This window comes from Botrytis porri, assembly GCF_014898465.1.
Source record: "Botrytis porri strain MUCL 3234 chromosome Unknown BPOR_022, whole genome shotgun sequence".
Lineage (NCBI taxonomy): Eukaryota > Fungi > Ascomycota > Leotiomycetes > Helotiales > Sclerotiniaceae > Botrytis > Botrytis porri.
In genome coordinates, this window is record NW_024066096.1 from 317,565 (window position 1) to 345,233 (window position 27,669).

Consider the following 27,669-nt stretch of genomic DNA (forward strand, 5'->3'; position numbering starts at 1 on the left):
TTGGGTAAGCTATCATATCGAAAATTGGGACTGGATGTTCTTCAGATCATCGTCGTTATGTCACATGTGTGAAGCAGTAAATTTTTTCGCTTGTTATATCTCTTCCAGCGCATATCGAACCTGGATGTTCGAATCACAGATACTCCATCTTTATCCATTTGCTCTTGCATGAATATTGGAGATGCAGTATCTGGGGGTGATGCTCTTAAAATCCAATATCTATGTTTGTATCACGATACCAGCGATATGATTACTTTATGGTTACCTTGTGCACCTGGAATTGAGACTCTGTACCACAGTGCTACGTCGGATTCAAGTACCACTTCGCTTCATGGAACATGAGATGGAACACCTTTACACAATGCCTATGTGATGTCTGTTCCGAAGACTATCAAAAACCAAGATATTTTCTGATAGATTTCCTGTCAATATGTGGAAGTACCTCGCACGCCAGATGCTTTTGCTCAGACTCGTATATGTGGGATACTCAATCCGGAGAGTTAGTCTGAGCTGTCTCTGTACTGCGTACTATCGCGACTGATAGCTAAATGAGGAACTATCAATTTCGATCTCTATCACTACCAAGGTTTCCTCAATGAGATTCCATCATTTCCCGACCCATATCCAAGTATATTTCAACAATTTTCTCCAACTATAAAATACTACTCTCATCGCTCAGCCAGTACAATTGTATCTCATCGGCAGTCACATAACCTCCTCTAATCTCCCTTCCCGGTATGTACAATGAAACCAAATTCGTCACCAGCATACTAGTTCTAGTTTCCATCGTCTGCATGATCATAATCATCCTCTTTCTCTGGGTCTACATATATTCTCGTCAAATTCCATTACTCTCATCCTTCCCGTCCCATCATCCGCACCCTATTCTTCTCCACCCACCGTCACGTACAAATTTTCATATTTACTCTCTCGAATCCCCAGCATACTCATACGATGCAGTTGCTCTCTGAATTTACTTTGGCGCTGGCCATGGCTGCTGGCGCGATGGCCGGTGCTTTAGATGCCAGTGCAAGTGGTACTGGGACTTTGGTTTCGACCTCGAGCGCAATTTCTTCAAGTGCTACTTCAAGTGCTAGCACGGCGACTGCCACAACTACCACTACGGCCAATCCATACGGTGCGTACGGACAATATGGGAACTATGGAGCATATGGAAGCTATGAAAGCTATAAGAAGAGAGCGACGAAGTAGTGCTACGGAAGTGGAAGGTGAGTCATTGTCTGAAGAGAGTTTTAATCAGGACTTACTTGTGTAGGATCGCTCTGGGTCTTAAGCTGTCGTCTTTCGGCGAGGGGTTTCTCTTTTCGGAGGTGCACTTTCAGTTTTGGGTGGGCGTTTGTCCGGTAGCTTGGAGGTTTCAGTTGTGTTCAGACGTGGGATCTGCTTGAATGTCATTCGTTTCCCGTGTCATCACGATCTCCTACCGCACTTTAATGATTGGTGGATACCGCGATTTATTCTTCATTGCAGAGCCTTAGATGATATAGTTGGAAGAATATATTCTGTCAACAACATAAGCTCAAATTTTCTCCCATTCGGAACTATCTTTAAGGTTTCCTGGCTTTCGCCTGGGAAACATGAATATGGTCAGTGTAACTATGATTGGCTTGTGTAATCCGTGGAGTAAATTTAACGGATATTCAAATCTTGGGTGGTAGATGTGAGATTAGTTGTGACTTTGGCTTCTTGGCCATCATCGCTATCTACCGTCGAGTTGGCATTGCAGCTGAATGATAATTGCGAGAACGGAATGGACAATGACTCCTACAATTTAGTATCATTGAAACTTGTGTAAGATTGACAAGCTGAATCTCTTCAGCACGAAAAAAGTCACGCGAGCCAAGAACTGTATGATAATTTCCAACTTCCTGCTGAACACGTTGAGTGCTCGCTTCACTGGGTCACTTCTAAAATGGTGAATACGAAGGGTACTGATGCCTCTTTTAAAAAGTACGTAGCAGGATCGCGTTCATTTTCTCTGGCATTATTATGCACCGAGTACCTAAAAACTGGAAACATCCAGACATACTCATCTCAACTAATTTTACTGACCTCAAGAATTTCTAAGCTTTAAAAATCTTGGAACCCCCTTCACATAACCTCTGAAATATACCTTTTGGGTGATAAATTTCACCAATTTCTCTCGATTTCTCCAGTCTCTTCTCCCCATATCCTTTCAATGGATTCTGCTACCTTGCCGCATAATTCAAGTATTTAAAATCACTGCCCACACCCTTTTCGCTCGCCGCCTCATCGATATCTGAAATCAATTTCCTTGCAGCCATCGTTATCTTTTCGTCGTCTTCGATATTCTTCAATTGTAAGAAAGGAGAAATAAAGTAAGAAGACCTGATGAAAATGAGAGGCCAAGATAAATGACTCCCTCGCATTGATCCACTGCAGTAATCGGAAGAGGTTGGATTGTCATGGCCCATTTCACACCAATGATGGAGGAGATGGAAAGAATGCTCAATCTCCAGGTTGAATGGACGGTTTGAAGAAATCCTAAGCTTCCGCCAAAGGTAGTGGTTGCAAATTGATTACCAGGTCATATCAGCATTTCATTGATCAGAGCGCCAATTCTTTTGGAAGGGAAACAAACCATAAGCCAGACGCAGCATATTTTCCAGCCTCAGTAGCGAAGTCTGCAAGATTTGAAATACGCATAATATTCAAATATTGAGGTTTCGCATCAAGAAACGGTTTCAACGTCTTCGGGCTCGGCTCATTTTTTGTGTACTCGAGATTACTGAAAATCGAATATCCATTTCGTTTTTGGTTCCGTGATATACTCATCATGGTTGCAGCATAGGGGTCGGAATTCTCGAGAAAATCCGCAGATCCTTTCAGCTGCGAGTCAAGTATCGAAATATCGTGGACAATGCATCCGCCAAAAAAATTCTCTTGCGGGAAAGTTCGAATATCAAAGCGTGTGACGACGCCAAAGTTATTGGAGCGATCTTTCAGGGCTTGCCAGAGATTGCGATTCTCGGAGCAATTGGCATTTACAATACTTCCATCGGCGAGAACAACTTCGTAGTTTTTGACATTGTCACATACTAAACCTTCTCTGGCACTGAAAAACGAAATGCCTCCTAGCAAACCATTCATTAGTATTGGGAAGTTTAAGCAACATTCTGAAGGGTCATCTCATACCACCAGTAGTCAATCCCCCAACCCCAACGTCAGCGACTCTCCCGCCGCTCGTAGCTCATCTTAAACCATCTACAACAGAGTATACTTCACCCCATCTTGCCCCGCCCCCAATGGATACTAATGTCTGTTTTCTATTGACCGCTACTTTATTCAAAGCCCGAAGGTTGATTGTGACTTCGCTTTCAATATTCGCAGCTCCGGCATTCAATGAATGACCACCGCCTCGGATGGCGAATCTTACTCCACGTTCCATGAGTATCTTCACTATTGTTGCAACTTCAGTGTTGGTAGTCGGTGTTGTTGTGCATGCCGGAGACAATGACCGGGCTTAGGCTGAGAAGTAAGAGTTCTGTGCTGACAGATAGTCTGGATCATGGTGATCTGCGGCTTTTCCTTGCAAGGAATCGCGCAATGCTGTAATCTAATCTTGCCGTTAGTCAGAAATTTGACGAGACTTATGTTCTGATTACTTGCAGATGCTTTAAGTTCTGTCACAACTCATCTAATTTTCACAATGTATTTATTCGAATCAAATCAAGTTCATAGTAGCAGTATGCCGTAGACAAAGAAGGAAGCAATGAGTATGCCTTTTGACACGAATATGCCAACACGAAAGATAACAAAAATGTTACTTAACCAACAAAATGGTAAGCCTCGTTCGTGTGAAGCAACATCTTTACTGTTGGTTAAAGGACCGAAAGTTCCGATCGAGATTGAGAAACAATGCTTAGCCGGGTTACTCGCATTTGAAAAGCGGAATAAAGCCATACAGTTGTTGTTGGTATGCAGTTGGAAGCAATTCCTGCATGTAAGAAGGCAATGTTGATCCGAAACGAATGTTGCTGTTGGCACGAGATCAAATCAGAGGCAGAAGACTTCCGATCCTATGTAGCGAAACTTTATCTGTTAGATGTTCCCTATGGAATCGAGTTTGAAGGGAGATTCCGTCATGCTCAAATAAGGTCCTCGTGTAGAAGCTGTCTAGATAGGTATTGAAGATTGCTGACTTCGTTAAAACCAAGCTTGACGAGATTCGAAGTCGCAAATTGCGAGATGTAAAATGTGGCTGCAGCCTGGGCCATATTGTCGGAACTTGGAACAAGCGAATCGACAGGGAGTTCGGACCATCATGAAGTTTCTCATGTGAAGTGACACCGCTGGACTATATTCACTTGATTAAGCCAACAAAGTAGATGTAATTTTGAGCTTTTCTTTTCGAAAATCTGAATCCTTATGTATTCTCCCATTTGTCCAAATCATCTCGATAGTTCCAATTGAGCAAATGCAACGAAGGGCGTAGTTATACTCGAAACACGAGCTCCGGAGAATGCGAGTGGCAATGACAATTGAGAGCGATACAGCGGGAACCAATGTGACCCTGTTATGGGCGGTGGTATTTCGGAAGACTTACATCGCCACTGGCTCTCACTCTAGCCCAAATACAATTCGGTCCCAAGTTATCAACTTTAGAGACGAGCTTCGTACATGTTACAAGAAGATGTACCATCAGGGGGCCAGCTGGATCAGGCTTTCAACAGGAAACCAACCATTGCGTATGTTTTTACAAAATTTATGAGATTTTATTTTTGTTCCCATGCGAAACAAGCTCTTCGTAAAATTCCCGTTTAGCATTTTGGAGATCAACATTCAGGCCACTATGACACCGAATTGCCCGAATCTCGAAGATCTATCGATGAGAACCATATCCGGCATATTTTGATCTGGCATGATAAAGCATTGGATGTACTGACAATCAAAGCATTATCGACCTTCTTGGTCTGGTGTCGTGCAATCCCTGAGTGAAGATTCACAGCCAGTGAAGCAGAGAAACCTTGAGATTAAACGCGACAATGGCGGCATATCACAAGTGCATATTTTTCGTCGCTCTTTACTCAGATTCGCTTCCGCCAAACATGAACGGAAATGGTTGCAAAGTTCTTACGATGATCACGTGCAGATCATATCCCCCCTGATCCTGCTCGGAAGTTCGCTCTTAATTACCGCGACCAGTTCCAGTAAGCCATGAATTCTTTCTTTCCTGTTACACTGCAGCGTCGCATCACCGTTATCTTTCAATTCTCAAACGGAAGATTTCTCCATTCTTATTCAAACGACGTTCTTCACAATGCTCCATCAACATCCTGTGAAACATCCGATGATAACCTTCCTCAAACAGGCGGTGAACCTCTAAGTGGCATAAGCTTTCATGCTTGAGTCTCCACCATTTCCCCGGAGCCTAAGCGTGTGATCATAACTTTACTGGGGTTAGAGTAGCAGTGTGAAGTATCCTAGTGGGTACCCCAGCGAGGCCAGGAAAGAAATTATCGCACAAACTCATCGTTTGCTGCATATACGGAAGAGGTTCGCCGATGGTTTAACCATTGTATAGCCCGCTATACATGAGTCTCGCGTCCTTTTGGAAGGAGTCATCTCCTGCTTACAGAGCTTGGAAATTCTCCGATCATGCGTCAGATTTTTTTCTTTCTCAAAATTCTATCTTACGGACGTATTGCAAAATCTAGAATTGCATGCTGATATAGGCTTACTATAGCATGATTAGGGTTCGACTCGTCTGACACGATAGTTCGTATAGACTAAACCTTAATGGAAGCCATTAGTGTGTAGGCGACGAAGATAGATCGCCATGCATTTGTTTGATGGCCGAAATGAATACGCCTTGAACCTTATGTGAATCCTAGGTACTCGATTTCGATCGTTCAGATATCTGGATTCTTTTGCCTTGCATCTCTACTTATTAAGGGGTTTAATATTGATATTTGATTCCAAGACGCGTTTGATTGAAATGAAATTCGCTCGAGCGCTTTTTGATATTGGAAATTGTACAGGGTTTCCATCTCAAATATTTCTTCGGACTCGCTAATGTATGCCAAAATCGTTATCAGTTCATCTTCCTCATTTCCCCAACGTCAGGTCCACAGAACAGTCGTCTCAAAATTTCCATAAACATGGATCTAGGTTTATGATGTAGTATGTGTATATTGAACAAGGATGATATCGGAGGTTCCACATTTCTGGGTCGAGGAATTAAGCTATCCATGCATCTAAAGTCATCGATAACGTGCTAAGGGGTGAAGGATTCAACTATTCATAGCTGAAAGCCAGCGGTTGCAGCTTGCCTGTGTAACATCAGGCAAAAAGACACTTGGACAGGATCACGTCCCTGGAGCCAATGATAGAAGACAGATATCGGGCGGGTATATGTAGGTCAATGGATATCCCGTGTCTATAGACAAGGCAGGCTACTAAAAGTAGTTGTTACGGACGAGATTCGGGGATCGTGAATGGTGCTTTCATCCACGTGCTCGGGGTCTTACTTGTGGGCTGTGACAATCTTGGGACAACTGCCCCCAAACTGCCCTCAGACCCTGGCCCCGAACTGTGTGTAATGTCGCCGTCACACCTTTCGCTAATACTCCTATATGGACTGAATGAAAAGTTTTTAGTCCATTACACTCGTATCTCCTATACTGATGCTTAGGGATTGACCTTCAGAATGACTATGTTAGTGATAATCAAAACTTGAGAAACGCAAATCGCACACAATTGTCCTTCCAAATTTTTGCCAATGGAACAAACGCGAAATTGAAAGCAGCAACAGCTAATGTCTATAAATGCTATAAACTATCAAAACTTCCATGGTATCAACCGCTAAATTCACAGTATTATTCAAACAGAACCAGATCGATATTCATAACCATTGATTCATTTATTCATGATTTCAGTTCCATCTCAACATCTTCCAACACCATAGGTCCTGTGAAAATTGCCCCCTTGCGCAGAATATGAATAACCCCATTCCCTCTTTGGCTCTTCTTGCGCCTCGTACCCAGGCTTTTCCTCTCTCACTCTTGACATCAGCATCTGATTATTCCATTGCGGCATCTGCCACTCGTACATTCCTGGATCTGGCTTGAAGATATCATCGTAGCTCCCAGGAACCTCCGGCATTGCTCCCATGAATGTTTGGAAGGGTTGCGAGCCCCAATGATGTGAAGGTCCCATGTTGTATTCGGTAGGCTCGGGAAGTTGACGATTGAGAGAAGGAGCTTGAGGTAGACCATTTGGAATGGCAGGCCATGTGGTTTCTTCGTAAAGTCCATCAAGATCACCCAGTTCAGGTGCTGGAGATTGGCCGGCTGAGTGAATGCTGGATTCTGAGGTTGGGGGCGATGGTATTGATGCAGTCATACCATTCCATGGAACAGGGTGATGTGATTCGAATCTCTGGTGACCTTCAGCTTCCGGATATGATCTTGCGTTATCCACCACAATTGTAGATGGCGACCTTGATCTAATAGTGGGTGTGTTCATTGGTGGAGATAGTAATTGGTGACTGCCGACTTGATCCTGAGAATCTGATTGAATGCTGACTTTCATCTTTCTGTCTGCTCTCGTGGTTGTTTGTCTGCGTTTGGTGCCTTCGTGCACATATGATGGTCTTCTTGTAGCAACAATGTTTCCGTCTGCGTCTCTCCAAAGTCTTTTTCTAGTAGCCAGTACACCTAGTCCCTCGCCACCAGCTTCATCATCTTTCTCCTTGTGCCGATTCATGTGTCTGTCTACGAAGAATGTTAGAATTGAGATATTTGGGGAACGAAATAATTTCACTTACCAAGAAGATCTCGACGTCGGAAATGTGCACGGCATCGCAAACAGGTGTGATTTCCATCCTTGTGATTTAACGCATGACGGTGTAAATGTTCACTCCTTGAAAACGACTTTCCGCACCCCGCGAAACTACAGCAAAACTTCTTCTTCCCAATACCTGCATTTGTGCTATCGTTCAAACTTTTCGAACTCAATGTTGAACTTATTGAAGATGTGCGAGAGGATGATGAATTTGTGAGTGAAGACATGGTGATGTCGACGATAGTGATATGATAAGAGTGAAGTTCAAGCTTTGACTGTTGTCCTAATTCCAATACTGGTAATTGAGTTCAGACTATATAATAAATATCGAAGAACGGGGAAAAGAGGGGTCCAGCACTAAGGTATATATCTAGTCACGGAATAATTTCCACTCCACTGACAATCATCCTATCTAACCACTGGCTCAATTTCCATTTATTTAACACTCCCAAGTTTCACCCACTCAAACACCGGTTATCGGGCATGGTGCACATACGTACATGATAATACATGGTTCCTCCAGGGCTCTCCACAACTAGTTTATTCAAGATTTCCACTGCCACTCCTAACAGGGTGTTAGGTCAGACTAGTCAATCGCGAATTGCGAGGAATTGACATATTAAACCCGACCTGTCAATGGGTAAAGCTACCGAGTTGAGTAGGATATCCATTCACAAATCCTTTTGTAGTTCATGTCTTGTGTGATAGGCATTTAGCCACAACGAGAATAGAAAATTATACCACATTCGGCTTCATTCCCCATATCCAACATTTCCATAGCGACGATACCGCACAAAAATTACTCGGGCATTAACCATGCTTATTCTATCTGATTCTCCAACCACGGGTTCTACAAATGCAAGTGCGGTTGTCTGTTCCGTTAACACCCATCACCTATCAGGAATCGGCACCAGTGCATCATGCGTACAAAGTACCCTCGTAGTCCTTAGCCGTTCCCTTGCAAATACCACCAATCACGTTTGTTAAACGTTTTCTCTTCGATGTCACAATTGGTTCCCCAAGCACATGGTTTACCAGCATCTCCACAATTCCCATCAATCATTCTCAAATCACAGGGCGCCAGGTTACCCCTCCACGCAAACCCATGTTTGTATATATTTATCGCTCGCCGCTGCATCCATTAATTTTCTGGATTGGTTTTTTTACCTAGGTATTTGTCAATTGCCTTCCTTATCGATACATTTTCTGTTGATGTATTTACTAAGCAGTTGGGGCACGAAATCGAAAATTCTTATCGCAGATATCTGACCACTTGTCACCCTGTAAACATTTCCACGCTACCTGAATCCCTCACAGCGTTTCGGTGATTCACGCCAATCAATCAAAATCAATCCCCATAAATTTTACTTACCTAGCTTGATATGGGAAATACGGCGACCATCAAGTGCCGCCGTTGGCGATGCTAACGACATCGCTTAGTGTAGCTCTGGAACCATAGAGTCAAGGGCTTGCTGGAACTGGGTATCTAACCGACTACATGACTTGCGAATGCAGTTTAGCTTTCACCCTAAATATCATAAAGCAGCTGCCTTGAGGTTCGTGAGGCTGGAGGGCTAGACAAATATGGGAATTCTTCATCGGGGTCCATAAGTTATAATAGAAATCTACCCTCTGTACGTACAATCCCAAGAAGTTGAAGATCTTCACAATTCCCAATCTCCATGGGCTTGGCTTTTGGTAATTTATGGCGATATCCCAGCGAAACACATAGGGACTTCGGTAAACAATAGCCCGGAATGGGAGTCATATCCGACGATATCCACTTTCTTCGATGTGAGAAAGTCCACCCCCAAGACTACTAATATCGTTCAGTAGCGTGGTTTTTGAATCGGTCACATGAACGGATGTCCCGTCCTTTTCCTTCCTTTGATATTATTCCGTGATATCGTCATAAGGATCAGGGTGGAAGCTAATGTCCACCGTCGTTTGAGGTCATAACAACACCTGGAATGCATGTGTGTGATAAGATGTGATATCACCATGCAATGGTCATGTCTGCCATGTGTACACGCTGTCTCTTTGCACATCAATCCTTTTGAATATCTTGAACTTGGAAGTCGTAATCCTCATCCTGAATCCTTTATTTCTGTTTCACGCAATCATCTGTGATTGTACGCGCTTGTCGTGTTTGCACAGTGCTTTTTATTTCGAAGCCATGTTCCTTGTAGCGCGAGTAAGACCCCAGGTCAATAATTTCCCAACGCATACGCATCTTTAACCCATCAGCCATGAAAACGCCACGTGCGGAAGACGAGATCCATTTCCATGGTATTACCACAGCCATAGACGGAAGGATCGATACCTGGGCCCGCCTTGATGGCATATGCTAATTCACAGAAATAATTGAACGAAGCGCTGATACCTGATCCGACTTATCTTAGACTGTCTTAGCCATTTAATTCGTGAGCTGGTTGAACTTCCGATGTTAATCCGGTGGGGCTTCATGATTGATGTTGACTGTCTCGAGCTGCCTTCCAACTTCGCTGGAAATCCAGCCCTGATCAATAGATATCTTTGGCATTACCTCCTTTTCTGGTCCAAAGCGCGATTTTAGCCGATTAATTTCCCCACGATTCAATTTCTCTGGGTGGTAGCGTCTATCTGGTACCAGCCATTGGAATAAATGGAAATAATTGACATACAATCGCCCAAGTGTAAAGTTTTTCCATAGCATATCATACTATGTGGGCACAGTTTACATCCTGAAATCTAAGCGCCTTCATGTCGTATGATTTCGATTTGAACTCGACACCATCTTAGGACGCCAATGCCGTTTGCCTAAATGATCTGCCGTAATCAACCCCTTGTTGTCTGACTGTAAATTGTTTCCAGATTGCTTCCAGGTGAGATTTTAAAGGAGGAATCGCGTGGCAACTGTTACCGGCGATGTAAAATGGATCGATTAAGTTTGGGGGTATCGACCTTCCTCTTTTGCTACCATAAATTAACATGATGAGTCGAGCGCTAAACCGCCGTGCCAAAAATACACATTGTGACGAAAACAAAATTTCAGAATAAAAATGCCAATTGCTGACAGTCCGCAGTTAGTCGCAATCTAAAAAAAAACTTGTCAATTCATCAAATGCTTATGAGGAAGGACCCCCAAGTTTATATACCTCTTGTCCCTTCGTTTGCTGCCTCAATACCCCATTTTCCTACAACCTCCAATCATACCACACACCTACCACTTCTGATAGAAGGAATGCGTCCCGGCCAATCAATCTTCCGCTCCCACGTCTTCTAGGCAAGAATGGGGTATGAATCTCGAATGTTTTTGAGTTTTCGGTATCTAAATAATGCCACTGTCGAACACAGGCACTCTCGTGGTCTTTGTCCTGTCGCCCGAAGATGGGGTTTAATTGGAGACAGAATAAGGAAGTGTTAAAGTTTAACTGTAGTTCCTTCCTGGAACGTGACCGTGCTACAATATCAAAGTTTTGCACCTGATCGACACGACGTAAACCTTATAAGCATGCATTTATATCCCATTCCTCAGCCTTACAGAACCTACACAAAGCACGAGCTGAATACACGGGAAAGAGGCGTAGCTGCTAGACCTCAATTGCCGAAGCTTTCGTGCCCAGAAATGTAGGAAAAAACTTTAACTGACCGATATGCAACAAATCGTATTGATCAGTGAACAAATCCCATCCCATTTTCCGAATCCCATTCCCTCTAGCCCTGTCATCCCATCTACAATCCCTTCTCGCACATGGCAGACAAGCATTCCGTTTTGTACACCACCACTAGGTTAACCTCCAAGCCGTTCCAAGTCACCGGGTCCGAATTGTCTCGGCTCCAGCGCTGGCGGAACCAAATTTTTGGGAACACCTCTTCTCACGTAAATAAATGTGTACCGATACCCTTGTGCATGTTTCACCGAATGAATTGCATTACATTTCTACGCTATCTATGCACTGCATGGCGTAACTATCCGCAGCCCTTTGCGACTGCCCGTCCCGTCTCGCTTCCGCGACGTCGGGATGCGTAGAACAAACAACTGACAGTACCCAACCATGTTCATCCTTTGCCATAATAATATTGTTTTCGTTTTTGAGATTCTTTTGATGAAAACTTTTGTTTGTCGTCAATGGAGTAACCATGCAATCCCTGGGGCAGCTAACAATTCTGCCGGAATAGTATTCCAAGGCTTTATAGTCAAATATCAATGTTTCTGAGCACATGCCAGGTAGTGTCCCCCTTAATATCATCGTATGAGACAAAAACTTCAAGTTCTTTCCCACCAATTTTTTCGCCCTTTCTTTACTCTCGCTTCTTTCCTTTCCCTCTATATTGTCTCAGTTACACTAATAATCGTCGTCGTCAGGTGGCGGACTCTCATTTCGATACTGTGCACGCGATATAGCCTTCGCTTTCTCAAACGCTGCAGTCTCATCCATTGAGTCGTCTTGAAACTGCGCGAGTGATGTACTCTCTTTCCAAAGCGCTTCGGATGACATAGCCTCTGCAAGCTTGGTACTTTGGTGGATTGGTGTACGCCTTTGTGAAGCCGAACCCTCATTATCTTTGTGCTTGGTCAACATAATTCGCGGCTTGACTTGTTTGTGCTTAGTCTTGGTATCTTCTCCCACTGGTTCAGTTTCACCTAATGACATTCTTATTGCCTTTTGAAGATCATCTTCCTCTTCTTTTAGTGTTTTCGGCGGAGCTTGTGAGTACCATTTTCCTATCGCTGCACCATATTCAGCGTTAACACGTGGGTCTCCCGTTAACAAAGGGGGATTATGATTTTCGTAATCGCTACACCATTGCTCGATATCATTTGTCTCATCAACGTAGAAATCCTCCCTCTTTTCCAAAAATTCGTGTTCTGTTTGCAGAGACTCCAATCGGCTTTCTAGTATTTTGTACTCCTCGGAGCCTATGGGGAGCAGACTCATTTGGTCTTCTAGCTGATCTGACTCCGCTTCTACAGCTGATATCAATCGGGTATAATTCATAAATCTGTCATGAGAAAACCAGCGCGAAGAATTCATCGCATCATCAGGCCCAAATCCATTTGCGATAGGTTGCATGTTAGAATCTATAATATCAACAATGATTCGGGCCGCCCTCTGTCGATCATCTTCGGTTCCCGGAATTTCCATAGAAACCGCTTTATCCCGAATATCTTGTAATTCTCTCTTTTTTTGCTGCGTCACAGTTTTGTCTCCATTGCTCGACCTATTCTGTGCGAGAGCTTCCATGACAGCCATCGACGAAAGCTGTAGATGACGCAATTCTATGACCAGTCTACGACTGGCTTGCTCTCTTTCCGTCTTTTCATCGTGGGTAATTAATTTTCCGTTGACACGCACCCGCGGTCCTCGACTTGGTTTCGGTTTTGGTGTTGGAGGTGAACCTACGGCTACTGTGTTCGACTCGATGCCTCCATTAGTCCTGGAACCATTGTGGGGCTCTGAACATTGTTCCACGGAAGATGAAGGAGAATCCTTCCGTGGTTCATTTTCAAGCTTTCTCCGCTTATACGTTTCAAGCTTTTTTCGCTTACACAATTCAGTTCCCGTCGTGTCTGACAGCTTGACATTATGATATTCGTCAGCTCTTCCTTTTAACATCAGTTCTTTGGCCTTTTCATCAGTCAACGGCTCCCACTCGTTCCCATTGTTTTTCACTTCCTGGTAATGCAGACGGAGAATTTTTCTAGGTTCGCCTTGAGCGTCCCAATCCTCATCCGAATAGTCTTCTTCATCGATCATATGCCTGCGTCGACGCCTTCTGGCTTTGAAATCTTCGGCGGTATCATTTTGAACTCTAGCTGTAGAGAATAGATGCTGCGATGAGTCAGGCCGGCTAGCAGCAGTGACTTCCTGTAATGGCGCCAGAGGAAAAGGATCCGGAAATTCCCAGGGCTCACGAGGTCGCAACGAATAGTCCCTAGGTTTATAGACGTACTTAGGACGTCTTGGTGGGGAAGAGTCTCCCTTAGACTGGGCAGCACTCACATCATCCATGTTTACATCGCTATTTGACATGGACTTTGGCGCATCCATTGGAGATACGTTTCTAAAGAGTTGGCTTTGTGAAGGCGATTTAGCCACCCCCAATTCTGCCGAAAAGAACAAAGGTTCACTACCTGGCCGATATTCCGGACGGGATCTTGGATATGTACCCGGTACATTTGGAAAATCGCAGCTCCCAGGATGTCTGACTTCTCCATCTGGTACAGGATTCCTTATCTCAAATACTGTAAAAAAAGAAGAGGTTTCACTTTCAGTATCACTTTTAGTGTCGATATTGTGGTTACTGTCTGAATTCGGATCGGAGATTAACGGTGTGTGAAAATCCACTGTGATGTTCGCATAAGAGAGAGGTGGGGGCCAGCACTTGGTGAATTCGGTAGTATCATTGAGATTGACATTTTTACCATGACGCCTTTGCGTGATATATTCCTGGTCAAGGTCAGTCAGTCACCATATGATTTTTCTCAGGAGTACATACATCCAGAATTTGAGACCAATTGTTGTCGTTGACCATGTCCGAGCTCGAGCTTTTCAAAGGTTGAACATCTACCAGGTTGTTAGGCATCAAATTGCTAATAAGCTTGATGAGCAATAGGCTTACAACGACGAGGGTATATCTTGGACTTGCGGCACGCAGGTCGAGAATCAGAGTTACTTTCCTTTGCAATGCCCTTAAGATAAAATTTTCTTGGCCCTTTTTTAAATTTCATGTTCTTGTAAAAATGTGACCGCTTGAGAACCATTCTTCTCTGGGACCTCGATCGTGAATTTGCCCATTGAGATCTACGGGTACGGACTCCTTGTTCTTGATCTTTTTTTGGCACCAACTCTGTGCCATCGAATCCTTGAAAGTGTACCGACTTCGTGGGCAGCTCTTGAGCGATTGAGAGACTGAAGGAACATTAACAAGCACTCTCGCTGGGATTACGGTTTAGTACCTTTGGTCATCTTTGGATGTGGTCTTCGAGTTAGGGCTTGTACCTAGGATGAAATTGGAAAATAATACGTACGAACTAAAGGTCTCCCTGAAAGACCAGGGTATTGTGTTGATGCCCTGAGACTGTGCCAGCTTCCCTTATCTTCCTACACATTGAAGCGGATTAGCTTTTGGAGGTCACTGTGCTAACAGCCCTAGTCTACTGAGCTCTTGGATAACTACCTCTTCTGGCTTTGAATTGGGATTTCTGTAGCTTGGATCATCACGAACTGGTATCTCCGTCACCTCGAGAAGCGCTGTTTGCGTATTTATCGGTAAAGTTCTACGGCCAAACTGCGATAAAGGGGGAATATGTTCTGTGCGAATATAATCCATCGGATCCTTTGAATCAACGGATTCCGGGCCTATAAAATTACACATGGTGCTAGAAAACAACAGTGAAGATCTCAATACCACCTTGGTTGTTGTTCGAATCTTCGGGGCCTTTATGGCTACCTGAAAATCTTCAAATAACCTCGAATTTGCGCGAGTATTAGCGACACTCGAGCAAGCTAGATCGAATGGAGGTCATCAAAATGTCCTAGAATCTGGTGGAGTAAAACCGCGATGTTGGCAAAACGTGTTTGTTTCCTATTTCTACTTCATGGGGAGAACTTCGCGTTGAAAATCTTATTCTTTTAGGCCTTTAGACGAAATCTAATGTGTAGACTCAAAATATACAATGAAAAAACTGTAAAGAATAAGTGTACTATGAATACGGAGAGACTGGTGAGTCTTGAAAGTACTGATGTATGGATGAAGTGTATTGTTTTCTTTCCAGGTGCAAACACGTCCTATATTGTTAAGAGAGAACCCTAGCAAGAATTATTTCTCCTTCGCTCTTGCCTTCACTTCTTTGCCGCATGCAATTTTCGTGCGATACCCAATATCAAGATGAAGATGCCTTCCTTAATCTGGAACTTTGATGGAAGGTGCAGAGAATGAAACATCGAGCTGTTGCCATATTGAACCCTAAAAGTCAAAATCTACTCGGCTATATCCTCCACCATACGGCGCATCCCAAAGCAATTATTTTACCTTCGTAGACGAATCTGAGTTACGTCGGAAATAGCACTAGATATACAGTCGAAATTATAATCTAAAATATTATTGCTTTTGTTCGCAAATTTCCGTGCTTGATTAGACTCTTTAAAAGTTTTCCGAGTATGCTAATACTGGTATCTTGAAAAGCTAACGAAGTATAAAGTTCATATGGCAAATGAGTAAGCTCTGTAGCTCGCAAGAGCGCATCATTGAACACCCGATAATCTATCATAGTAAGGATCACTTGCCCTCCTCTCCCGACTACCCAGTTGAAAGTAAGATCTAGTGCTTTTTCTTCCGCGTAGTTTATCTTTCCAAATCTGATTTATATTCCAATCAAGGCCCAGCCGTCGGACGTTCCGTAGCAATCGTGCGAAAAGGCTCGCAGCCCAGAAGCACCAACTATCCTCATATTCTCGCCCACAAATGTACAAGGAACGACCACACTCAAGAGAAATATAATCCAAGTCATCAAATGGCGAGCTGACAAACGCCAGCTTCCGAGGTTCAAGCCCAACAAGCGGCGCGTTTGCAAGCTCCGCCAACTTTCGCAGGAAGGTAACCTTTGCTGTTATTCGAGAGGGGACCGTTAAGTTTTCACGTTGCGTTTTACTACCCTCGGCATCTTGGTAAGACTGACGATACGCCTGAGTTGGGGGGGGGTTTAAAGAATACAGAGAAGCAAGAAGCTTTCGAGATACAGTAGACTCAATATCGTTCGTTGAAGATCGATTGGATCGATTGGAGAATCGCTTGTTTTGATAGATTTCGAATTTTCCGGGCTTTATAAAATTCAAGGGTAAGAATTTCGAATTCATCTTCGACAAATTGATATATATCTCCAATAGTAGAAACAAACACAGGAAGAAATTTGGGGAGTCGCACTGGACGACGTGATCGTAATCAATAGGATCAAATTAAAACCTAGGTACTGCAAAGAGTTTTTCACTCTGTCAAACTGCATGGAACCTAAACCCTTTAAGAAGGACGAATAAATTGAGGAAAATGTTACAGGACTTCATCTGCATCATCATTAACTCTGCGATGGTCAAAAGTTTTGAAAGATCACAAATATTCTGGCATTTGACGAAGTACTCCCCCGCCGTAAAATTTGATGCTGATTCCATATTCAACAAGCGTTTGAAGGTCGTGAAACCATCTTCTATACCATATGGTTATATAATTGATTCAATCGTCAAATTAGTGACGATGACAAGGTAGATCTAACCGATGGCAGCCGATAGGGTCAACAGTCAGATCAGAATGATTACCATGAGATGATCTACACTGACATATAGAAGCCGGATAAAGGAGAAAGAAAAGTGAGAAACGGGGTGCACGACATGAACTTGAGTGAATCTCATCACCTTGCCATAATAAATCCCCATCCTACCAATGACACCAGATGTAGAGGCTTCAATATCGTGGTGCAACATCATTACCTAGTCTCATCCATGCCCATGTAAGAGTACACCGAGTGCTAAGTTGGGCTCAAGACGGACTGGATCAAAAAGAAAAGAGAAAACATGCGAAAGGTAAGATCTTACAATCACATGAGATGACCAGATGAATATACTCGATTTCATAACTAGCTTTCAAAACGTAACTTTTCTATGCCTCATTAAAAACATCTAAATGTTATATTTCTATTATTCATTCTATAATAACTTTATCAATTTGATATCGATTTTAATAAAAATAACATTTTACAATAAATAATGATTAAATCTATTATACACTCAATTTTTAATTAATTTGGAATTATATTAATTTGTCAAGGTACAGGTAAAGACTTATATTGTACTATAAGGGTAAAAGGACTACGGAAGGGTGAGGCCCTACTTATAGGAAGTAGGGCACGCTAGTGGTCTATGCCTGAGGCACGAAGGCAACTACAGATCATATAGTTGGCGCCGTGACATAATTGAAATAAAAATTTGAGAATGAAAATTTAAGATTGAAAACTTTCTTTTAGAAGCTAATTATAAAAACCTTCAAAATTTTATATTATTTTAAAATCATTATTATTTTATTTAATATAGAAATTTTTGATTTTAAAGCTATATTAATAAAGTTAGGATTTTATAATTGATTGATTTCAGCTAAAAGGTTGTAAGACTATAAAATCATGTTTTGAAAGCTAGTTATGAAATCGGGTGTAATTGCTCGAGTTTGTCTCGAGAACACCTTGTTTTCTGTAACAAAGATCTTGACATATTGTTACTCAAATCAGAAAACCAACTCTCGTTTTTCTTTAATCTTGATCAAGAACGCAAGTCATTTACGTATCCCAAATTTGACTATAGGAGGCACTCGGTAGCGAACGTCGTCAAAGTCAAACAAACGACATTTATTCAGCCCTGCATTTGAGTCTCACCGCGGTACCTTGTTCGTTCCCGATCAACAACCTTCAAGAGTAAAAGAAGTCTCGCGCTTAGCCTCCTTTGAACAAATTCCACTGAAAGAAGCTTTACCGAACTTCTACTGCAATTCAATCGATCTTCGATTGAGATCTAGATTATTATAGAAGTCTTTGTTGATCTGCGGAACATGAGCCTTGCGAGCCTGGCAAAACCCCATCTCCCTCTAGATGGTCAGCTTACGAGAGTATGAAATAATTCAGCAATGCCAACGTTCGAAGGTGTTATGATTGAAAATGCTCGGTGACTTCAGGATAAAGAGGTCTAGATGTCGTCTCCTTTTTCTAGTGGGAGTATTCTGTAACCGTTACTCTCAAGGCGTGAGATTCACGGAACTGTCCATGAGAACTAATTGTCTGACGTTCTTTCTAAAAGAAATTTGCACGCTTTTACAGGGTATCATGTAACTAGCAATGAAAAGAGCTTGAAAATCCTTGTAATCTTCACGGAGCTTTGAAAGCAAAGTGGAACGGGGTGTGTTCTTTCAAAAAGATAAAGACCACAACAATTATAAAGCGAGTTTAAAGTCCCCATGGTAGGAGGGACCGTTACAGGAAATATCTACTAGGATATTACACACACTATGAAGATTTTCAACGCAGTAATTCTATGTCTCTTCGCTAGTATTCAGGTAGCTATTGCTGATACCAGTACTTCTATACTCTCATCATGTACAATTCGGTACTCGACCAAGTCTGTTTCCGTAGTTAAAACCATCACAACACGCAGAGCCGAGTATTTCTACGCTTTCAATACTTTCACTAGACCTCCTCCAACAACAATTACAGTCACCCTTCCTGCCAAACAAACAATATACACCACTACCCAAACAACTGTTCCTGCAGCAATTAAAGCTAGGGCTACAGATCCTGTAGTTCTCGGTGTTGACGAAGCCTCTAAGAAGCCTCGAAAGCTCCCTGACGGTGCGTCGCGTGGAGTTTCTCTTCCAAGAATTGTACCTAACAGGTTCAATTTTCGATCTCTGTCTGCAAAGACTTTGTACCCCTATGTGGTATACTGTGTATACGAGATCAGACGAGTCTCAATCACGACAGTTACGGGTGCGCAACAAACAGTGAAACAGACTATCACCCCGAGATACACAACGAAGACGGTGACTGAAACTGTAACGGCATAACCTTAACATTCGTTCGGGTCTAGGATGCTTGCTACTTCGAACAAGACATACTAATCAATCTTCTACCACTAAAACAACTGCTTCTCCACCACAAATTATGCAATGGAATGTGTACCACGCGAGCAATATAATTTTATCCATCGGGAAAAAAGCCATCGATACATTCGTTTCGGACGCTGACATCAGCGAGGATTCTTCTATATGTTACTTCGGACTGTGCGTACAAGTACTACACTCAGTATGCACAACTGGAGATATATATGTTGCGGACTCCAATCCTGACATCCTTTCCTTTCGTTTAAAGGGGCGCTGGTATGATACAGGAGGATGTATGATATAAAAAGTTGAAAATGGATCATATGGGAATGCGAATTCACTAAGCCCCTAAGCACGATGCTTCCCCCCCAAAAATTGGTTATGTAAAGCACAAAAGTAATTTGATTTGGTCTGTGATGCTGAAATCTAAATCGCATTGTCTTGATGATGTAGCCCCCGATGCAAGCGGTAAGGACTTAGTAGGTTTTTGACGGAACGGAAATCTAGGTCTGCTTTGATATAGTTTTGTGATGGCCTGATGGTGTCATGATTGAAAGTTGTTATATTGAATCAACGGTTATCCAGCTTGTTATTTGATAAAATAGTGTCTTGTAGTGTCCAGAACATCACCGGATAAAGCCCATGCCTTTCCAAATTCTTTATTTTCCCTATACTGCGCACCAATAAATCATTTTTCGCATATTGTAGGAACTACTGAGTCAGATATGTATAAGACTACGAGCGATCCCCTTCACTAACCATAAAGAAGACCCTCGATTATCAGATCCAAATCATACGTAACAATCTCACAATGCAACTTCCCATGATGAAACACTCATAATTCAATAAACAAGCACAGTACAGACAAATATCTGAAATAAAGGAAACTCATATTGCATTAGTTATTCATATAAATCCGAAACCTCCCTGAAAACCCTAATTCCCCTCTAAGCCCTAGCCCACAGTATACCCCCCGATAAACGAACATACGAATGAAAGGCTTGTACTGCACAAAACAAACTGTGCCGCTCGTCATGTATACACCTGCTGCCACAATTATCATTACTCTATTAATTCCGACTCAAGGAAAGTGATGCCATCCCTAAGCAAATTATTAAAATCTCAACTCGAAACGAATGAATAAATGAGAACAAATTCATCATCAAGCGAGAAGATGTCAAGTCGATTAAGCCATAGATGAAATGGAACAATCCATGTGCATCCTCAGGCTACAATCCTGAATCGATCTGATCCACCACCGTCGTATTCGTGAATGCCGCCCAATCTCTGCAAGTCTGGGCCATGATACTTGGAATTCTTAACTTCGCAATATCTGCGGGTCTTTCCAAGACACTGACGTACAATCCACTGCCTACATGGAATGCAATGTGGCAATGCAGAGGCCAGACACCAGGGTTGTCAGCCGTGATTTGTAGTACCATATAGCCACCAGCTTGAAGGGTTTGAACATCACGACGCTGCGGGTTAGATGGTCGAACAACTGTTTGCCCATCCCAGGCTCCGACTCCTTCATTCAGCACGAACATGTTGTGGCCGTGAAGATGCATTGGATGAGAGACGGTGGTGGGGTTGGTAATGTAGATACGGATGGAACTGTTGTCCCCGAAGTTGTAGACGTTCCATTCGGGACTATCTGGGTATGAGTTGTTACCCTGATTAGATAGAAGAAGAATTGGCTCGTTATAATTTGCATGGAAGGAAGAATTGTTCATCGACCAAAGCCAGTTTCCAGAAGCATTTTTTCCGAATCCAATATCGATTTGTTCCGTTGTGGGTGGATTTGGATCAGGTGTGATCGGGTACCAAGGAGTCGTTTCGTTAAGAGGGTCATTTGCGCAGACATTGGCGACAGAGTCAGTGAATATAGTGGAGGCAGTAGTGGTAGAATTTACATTAGGTTCGAGACCATAGTAAACGAGTGCCTTGGCTTCAGGGTTCTTGAAAAGTGAACATCCAGCAATTGTTGATCGCATCCAGTATGATCCTGACGTTTCAGTTGGGAGACCTTCGACGATGACATCGGTACGCTGGCCAACTCCCAAAGTTACAACTTGAGTTGTGTATGGGATGATAGGGACGAAATCATTGGCAATGACAGTCATGTTGTGTCCATCGATTGCGAACTTCTGCATCCCTTCAGTGCCGGCGTTGATGAGCCTAAGTCTGTGCTTCGCTCCAGCTGTGAGCTTGAAAGTAGGTGGCATGTAGTTATCGTCATTGCAGGTAGCGTTATCACCGGCAGCTTTTGCAGAGCAATCGAAGAACCCTTTCCCTTGGATGAGATTACTATCGGAGCTTACAAACTAATGGTTGTTAGTACATATTCTTGTAACTGTGAATTTAAAAACCACTTACAACTCTGTTGGGGTCAGTCGACATAGAATCCTCAACCAGAGAATAGTAATCTGGGTGGTACCAATCGTTCAAGAGTATTGGTCCCAAGTCTTGTCAAAAATTAGCACAATTCGGTCAATCCTCGGGTCGTTTACTTACCGTTATCATATGGAACGGTTGGGGGACCATGAATGATCATGGGACCAAATATACCAGCATTGTACTGAGCAGAGTAATGAGAGTGCCACCAACTTGTCCCGTAAAGATCGGCCAAGAACGAATATGTGAAAGTTCCTCCAGGTGGGATCGGACACTGTTGAACTCCAGGAACACCATCAAACCATTGACTTTCCTTTTGCAGGAGACCATGCCAATGGAGTGCTGTGCCTTCTTCGGGACCTCTGATCTCATTGTGAACAGTGACTTCAATCTTGTCTCCCCAATTGGCCTCGATGAGAGGGCCGGGGAAGACCCCATTTACTAGTATCACATTCCTTTGATAACCATCTGGCGATGCTTGGCCTCTTTGTATCGTGAAATCATATCTTCTAATCACACCGGTGTGTGGTGCATCAGCTGTTGTACGATCAATGGTCAGTCATAATTCCATGAATCTGGGCCGGTAATCAACTCACTATAAGGATTGGAGTTGTTAGCAGTCCTGTTACCCCATGGAAATCCTTGAGGAAGGGGAGTGACAGGATTGCTGGTTTTCAAGAAATTTATTGGCAAGGTCAGATGATTGTTTTGAGCAGAAATGAGTGACCCAAAAAGGAGAGTGGCGAGAGAAGCTAGACCCCGCATGTTGAAAGAATGTAAGAATCAAGACCAAAAGGTATTAAAGAGGGAACCTTCAATGGCGATGATCTGATGTTGATGTGAATGTTGATGTAGAATATGAGACGGATATGTACAGGAGGTATTGATTTATATAGAAGTACTTCAATACTCAGTCGAGTAAGATACCAAAAAAGCTAGTAAAGTATTGAAAGGCTACTAGTTTGATCAGCAACACTTGCATCTTGCGGCATGGGTTTCACGCCATGCCTGGATGGATCGGATAGGCTTGCAGGATGCTCAATTGCATGCATTGATCTCCAGGTAGACATGGCATAGAATCATCCAAGCATGAATGAAGCTGTAGATATAAACTTGACGGCACATCAAGAATGTATGAAGTTGATGTGGAAGTATCAGTACTGAGTTCCACATATAATCCACAACGTAAATTGCTTCGTACTATGCCGTGCGAATAGTCTATACGGGAGAAGACCAAAGTTTCGAGTCTTCATGCCAATAAAGTGCACAGTATAATGGTCATCAAGCCTTTCAAGCAGATGTAGGGCATCAGTTTCGTGCTTCACCGATTAATTCCCCTGCGGATCGCATGTACATCAAGGTTACCAGGGGAAGGAAGAGCACTAAAAGTCGTTGCAGACGATCGAGTTGATGGAGCAAGTCTGTTTGATGTTCATGGGTCATTTGAACCCACGTCTTGACATTTTTGTGGATTCAAACATGTCAATCATTGGCTTGAGACTTACGTCTTTGGCTGTCATGGAGTCTGTCAAGAGTTACCCAGAATGCTTGGCAATACCAGTATCTAGTAGGAATTCAAATCCTTACCCCAGAATGATACTAGATGCTCGGTAGATACTGATAAGCTTTAACGATTGATCGTGGTTCCTACAGAAAAAAATCAGAGTTCGACCCCGAAAAGCCATAGAACGAATAATTAGGCTTGTAATAAAGTATTCCAAATTGAGAAAGTAGAGCTTGATCACCTTTCCGTCATGGTCTTGAGGTCGTGCGGTGTTCACTGAGGAACTCAGAAACCCAACTCAAGGGTTTGACTATGTTTATTCGCAAAGGCAGCCAGAACACGTGAAATTACATCCATCCCGTAATGCATCTCGGAAATTAGAGAGAAATAAGAGATATTTTCGAAAACCATGCACCCAACTGCTCGTACCAGTAGCTCTCCAAGTCAGACTAACTAGAGCTATCGAGATGTATATTAATGACAATTGGTAGTTCAGTGGATTTAAACACCAATTTAGCGGCTGGGCTCTGCGATCCCTCCGAGTATTCTTCACCAAACGAAGTCGCGAAAATATGATAGTGAGACTTTAAATTGAATTAGGATTGACATCCAATATACTAGCCACAAACCTATCTGTCTGTAGAAACATCGGAAATAGATAACTGATATCCCGAAGGAAAAAAAGAAATCATCTTTGTGAGACCAATGTTTTTTAGGAAAATGGGATTGATTTCGACTTCGGGCCACTGCCGACATAAAGGAGTTGTGGTTTGCAGGAACCACGAGCGAGAATCCAAGGATAATGGAGCGGAATCGACTTCCAGGTTGAAGCCGAAGGGAAGATCCTCGGCGTAGGGAATTTTCATGGCCGATGTAGTGGTTTCGTGACAATTTGAAAGGGACAAATCACATTCTTCGGTTGACATTCCCCAAATTGAAGTTTCTTAATTTACCTTGTTCCTCGTGTTTGGGTAAGTAAAATCGCGGGTTCGATGATTGCCACGTTTGCTGAAGACCAGTCACTGTATTGCCTACCTGCGTGATATGATACTTAGGTATGCGTTTTGTGCTTGTATATCTGGTTCCCGTAAATCCTGCCCCTGAAATGAATGTATCACGACTGGCTATGTCCAGATAAAGTGTCTGCTTCGTATATCTTCGCATTGCTATTTCTTCGAGGGATGGAATAATGGATTCTGAAAAGAAGAAAATCAGCCCCAAGTTCTATATATAAATCAGCTGAGAATATGTTTTTGAATTGGTGAAGATCCCGCACGATGAACTTGCCCGTATTTGACAGTACTAAGACCTTTTCGAATGTGATCCTTGTTAGTTTCGTGAATACCCAAGCACAATTGAGCCTCGACGTTGCCTAGATATGGAAACATCAATAATCTCTGTGAGCATCTAGATAGGGTGTGCTAACGTCGTGTGTTTTTCTTTTGGCAGAGATTGAAATTCTAGGGAGGCAGATCAAGACTCGTGATTGGTTGCTTGACTCAAAACCCCGTCTCGAGCCTTTGTGCAAATTGTGTTGATGTTTGATTTAAAGCTGCAAGCCTCCTCGCTGTGCTTCTATACAACGATTTACCAAAGGTGATAGATATCACGTGTATCTTCAGTAAAAACCTGGCCATAACTTCAATATGGACTTGTTTTGTACTCTCGAGTATGGTATGCTTGGCTACCTAGTGCTTGCATGCGGAATCGAGCAGAGAGCTCCACGGGAGATTACTTTCAGCTTTGAGATTCGTCCTCACTGACGCAGTTGAAACTTATCGGACTCAGCTCCTTCTTGTTTTTCATTCCATAATGCTTTGTCTGTCCTGCGGTAGAACTTCTCTTCGCATGCTTTCCCCTGGACTCGTGCCTGGAATCTTGCCTATAATTTTGATATTCTAGACTTGTTCACTTGAGCCGTGAGAGGAACACTCGTATGAAATCGATACCAATTGCACATGAGTTCAGTCGGCATAGTTCTCACCAAGTTACACACAAACGAAGTATCAATTGAAAAAATTCCTGGAGGATGTTAAGGTGAAGGAATTGGGCTAGAAGTAAGTATCAAATGCGAAGTAGTTCAGTTCTTCTTCTCTCTTTAAAAACGAACATCGATCGATTGACTCTTATGATGTTATCTCCTGAGGTTTGCAAACTCGATATTCAATATACAACTTGGACGGTTTGTGATATTGAATCCAAGGTGTCTGTCTCAATTGATTGAAGTTCATGCTATTTGAATATGCGCTGAGGTGAATGAATGCTACTCAAGGTCCAGGGCAGAATCAGTTGTGGTGAGGGATCATAGCTCCTTTTAGCGCCGGGTCATGCCGAGAACTGCACTTGACTGCAAGTCAATTCAGCATCATCAATTGATATCCTCAAGATGTTTACTCGAGTATCATTGCAAGATTACAACATTCTATTTACCAACCACCACCTTTCAGATACCTCTGCCGTACGATATAGATATTCTATTAAATCAATAAATAATACATTATATTTGGCTGTCACGAGCTCAAAGCATCTATTGATATCCAAATTTCCATTGTAAAACATCATTATTGCCGCTCTTTATCCTGCCGACCAACATTTAACATCTACCACAACGTTGTGTGTTTGTAATCTAACCATGGCATCTTCACCCACTGCACCGGGAAGCCAAAGTCATACCTCAATATCTACTGTGAATCCGCCACCTCCAGCTCATACGAATCAGGGGCTAGAGATTCCTCTCGAAACCTTGGTATCGCATCTTCTTGCTTCTAAGCGGTCTCTCTCCTCTATTAGTACAGTATGGCGTGCCAACGAAATAGTCACCTCGGCGAAGAATGCATTGGAGGAGAGTGCCATATTACAAGCTAAAACTAGGTTTTTACAAAGTGGTATCAATGAGCAGATGAAAACCTTGTTGAAGGTAAGGAAAACTGTAGAGTTTGTGTATAATGATGGACAGGAAGATTTCAGTGTAAGTCATTGAACCAAAGCAGTGATGTGCGGGATTGATCACAATATACGCAGAATGTCCTGCAAAATCTCGATGCCGCAGATGCTCGACTTGTATCTACGATGAATCTGCTACGATCGACAATGGTGGATGCGGCTTTTCGACCGGCGGGCGAGGAACCTAGAAATTTATTGGACTTTGTTGATGAGCAAGGCGTGGAGAAAATGCGAGATGGCTTAAAGGAATTGATCGATGAGTCAAAGGTAATAAAACCTTTCAAAGCTATTCGGGCATTTGCATTGTTAACTTTCGATTCTAGGAAGCGGAAGCAGCGTTCGGTACATCAATACTTTCTTTTGACAGCGATATACGCAGCTTAAAATCAGGGTTCAAGAATGGCAAAGGAAGGCCTTCGTCTCGTTCCCCAATACCAAATCATTTATATACACTAGAAGGGCACGCGCAAGAAATGGCTTCCTTGCTCTCGTCACTTTCAAGTCATTTCGACCTATGCTTGAATGCCATCCGACATACAGAGGGAGGATACGCTGCTGTTCGGAATGCGGCTTCCAATCCACCACCAGGCGCCGAACCGGTATCCGTCTCTGGTGTGATGACCAATTCTCACGATGACATAAATGAAGCACCCCTCACTGAACATGAGCGCCAAGAAATGTTTTCTATACTCGAAAAAGATGCCGCAGAAGTTGAAGATGTGGTTATGGAACTTCACGATCGTCAAAATGAAATGGAGGCCAAACATGATGCCATCCTTGACTATGTTTCACTTCTCATCGAACAATTCAAACATACTGCGAGCGTATACAAAACTCTAGAGAGTGTATATCAGCGACTCCCAAGATATATCCTCGCGGGTCATGATTTCAGAGCTAGGTGGGAGGATACTAAGGTACACATAAATGAACAAATGAATGAATTGGAGGGTATGCGACTTTTCTATGAAAACTATCTTTCCTCTTATGACGGCCTCATACTCGAAGTTCACCGCCGTACAGTTGCCGAGGAGAAAGCGAGATCGATAGCCAAGAAGGCAATGGAGCAAATCAATAAGATATATGAAACAGATGTGAAGGAGAGAAATCATTTCAAATTTGATGTAGGAGATTATTTGCCGGTTGATTTATATCCGGGTATTAATGAAGCGCCACCAAAATGGGATTTCAGATTGGTGGAGGATGAGGAAGGTGGGACTAGCACCCCTTTGTTGGAGAGGAGTGTAGTGAAGGAATCTATTAAGAGAGATAGAGAGAGACATAGGAATTCAAAGGAAAACTGATGGATGTTTGATGAAAGGAAGTGGTCAACGGTTTGTAATTATTTAGTTTGGTAGTGGACACTTGAATCAAATATATGTTAG

General features: G+C 42.8%; 7 protein-coding genes across 7 annotated transcripts; 3 read left to right on the forward strand and 4 right to left on the reverse strand.

Moving 5' to 3' along the window:
* Positions 1 to 954: 954 nt before the first annotated feature.
* EAF01_011551 (uncharacterized protein) lies at positions 955 to 1,212 on the forward strand (the record flags this gene model as incomplete). Its single annotated transcript, XM_038919809.1, has 1 exon — positions 955 to 1,212. The coding sequence occupies one exon, from the start codon at positions 955 to 957 to the stop codon at positions 1,210 to 1,212; it is 258 nt and encodes an 85-aa protein (XP_038764742.1).
* Positions 1,213 to 2,210: 998 nt separating this feature from the next.
* On the reverse strand, positions 2,211 to 3,430 carry EAF01_011552 (uncharacterized protein; the record flags this gene model as incomplete). The annotated part of the gene is given in 4 exon segments (XM_038919810.1): positions 2,211 to 2,526; positions 2,624 to 3,116; positions 3,178 to 3,231; positions 3,244 to 3,430. The coding sequence occupies 4 exon segments, from the start codon at positions 3,428 to 3,430 to the stop codon at positions 2,211 to 2,213; spliced, it is 1,050 nt and encodes a 349-aa protein (XP_038764743.1).
* Positions 3,431 to 6,927: 3,497 nt separating this feature from the next.
* EAF01_011553 (uncharacterized protein) lies at positions 6,928 to 8,054 on the reverse strand (the record flags this gene model as incomplete). Its single annotated transcript, XM_038919811.1, has 2 exons — positions 6,928 to 7,757; positions 7,811 to 8,054. 2 exons carry the CDS (start codon positions 8,052 to 8,054, stop codon positions 6,928 to 6,930), a joined length of 1,074 nt encoding a protein of 357 aa, XP_038764744.1.
* Positions 8,055 to 12,155: 4,101 nt separating this feature from the next.
* Positions 12,156 to 15,189, reverse strand: EAF01_011554 (uncharacterized protein; the record flags this gene model as incomplete). Its single annotated transcript, XM_038919812.1, has 6 exons — positions 12,156 to 14,261; positions 14,311 to 14,378; positions 14,434 to 14,723; positions 14,771 to 14,813; positions 14,843 to 14,915; positions 14,992 to 15,189. 6 exons carry the CDS (start codon positions 15,187 to 15,189, stop codon positions 12,156 to 12,158), a joined length of 2,778 nt encoding a protein of 925 aa, XP_038764745.1.
* A 3,666-nt stretch (positions 15,190 to 18,855) lies between these two features.
* On the forward strand, positions 18,856 to 19,410 carry EAF01_011555 (uncharacterized protein; the record flags this gene model as incomplete). Its single annotated transcript, XM_038919813.1, has 1 exon — positions 18,856 to 19,410. One exon carries the CDS (start codon positions 18,856 to 18,858, stop codon positions 19,408 to 19,410), a length of 555 nt encoding a protein of 184 aa, XP_038764746.1.
* A 1,265-nt stretch (positions 19,411 to 20,675) lies between these two features.
* On the reverse strand, positions 20,676 to 22,605 carry EAF01_011556 (uncharacterized protein; the record flags this gene model as incomplete). The annotated part of the gene is made up of 4 exons (XM_038919814.1): positions 20,676 to 21,770; positions 21,823 to 21,911; positions 21,961 to 22,377; positions 22,437 to 22,605. The coding sequence occupies 4 exons, from the start codon at positions 22,603 to 22,605 to the stop codon at positions 20,676 to 20,678; spliced, it is 1,770 nt and encodes a 589-aa protein (XP_038764747.1).
* Positions 22,606 to 25,976: 3,371 nt separating this feature from the next.
* EAF01_011557 (uncharacterized protein) lies at positions 25,977 to 27,588 on the forward strand (the record flags this gene model as incomplete). Its single annotated transcript, XM_038919815.1, has 3 exons — positions 25,977 to 26,312; positions 26,366 to 26,554; positions 26,611 to 27,588. 3 exons carry the CDS (start codon positions 25,977 to 25,979, stop codon positions 27,586 to 27,588), a joined length of 1,503 nt encoding a protein of 500 aa, XP_038764748.1.
* Between the last annotated feature and the right edge of the window lie 81 nt (positions 27,589 to 27,669).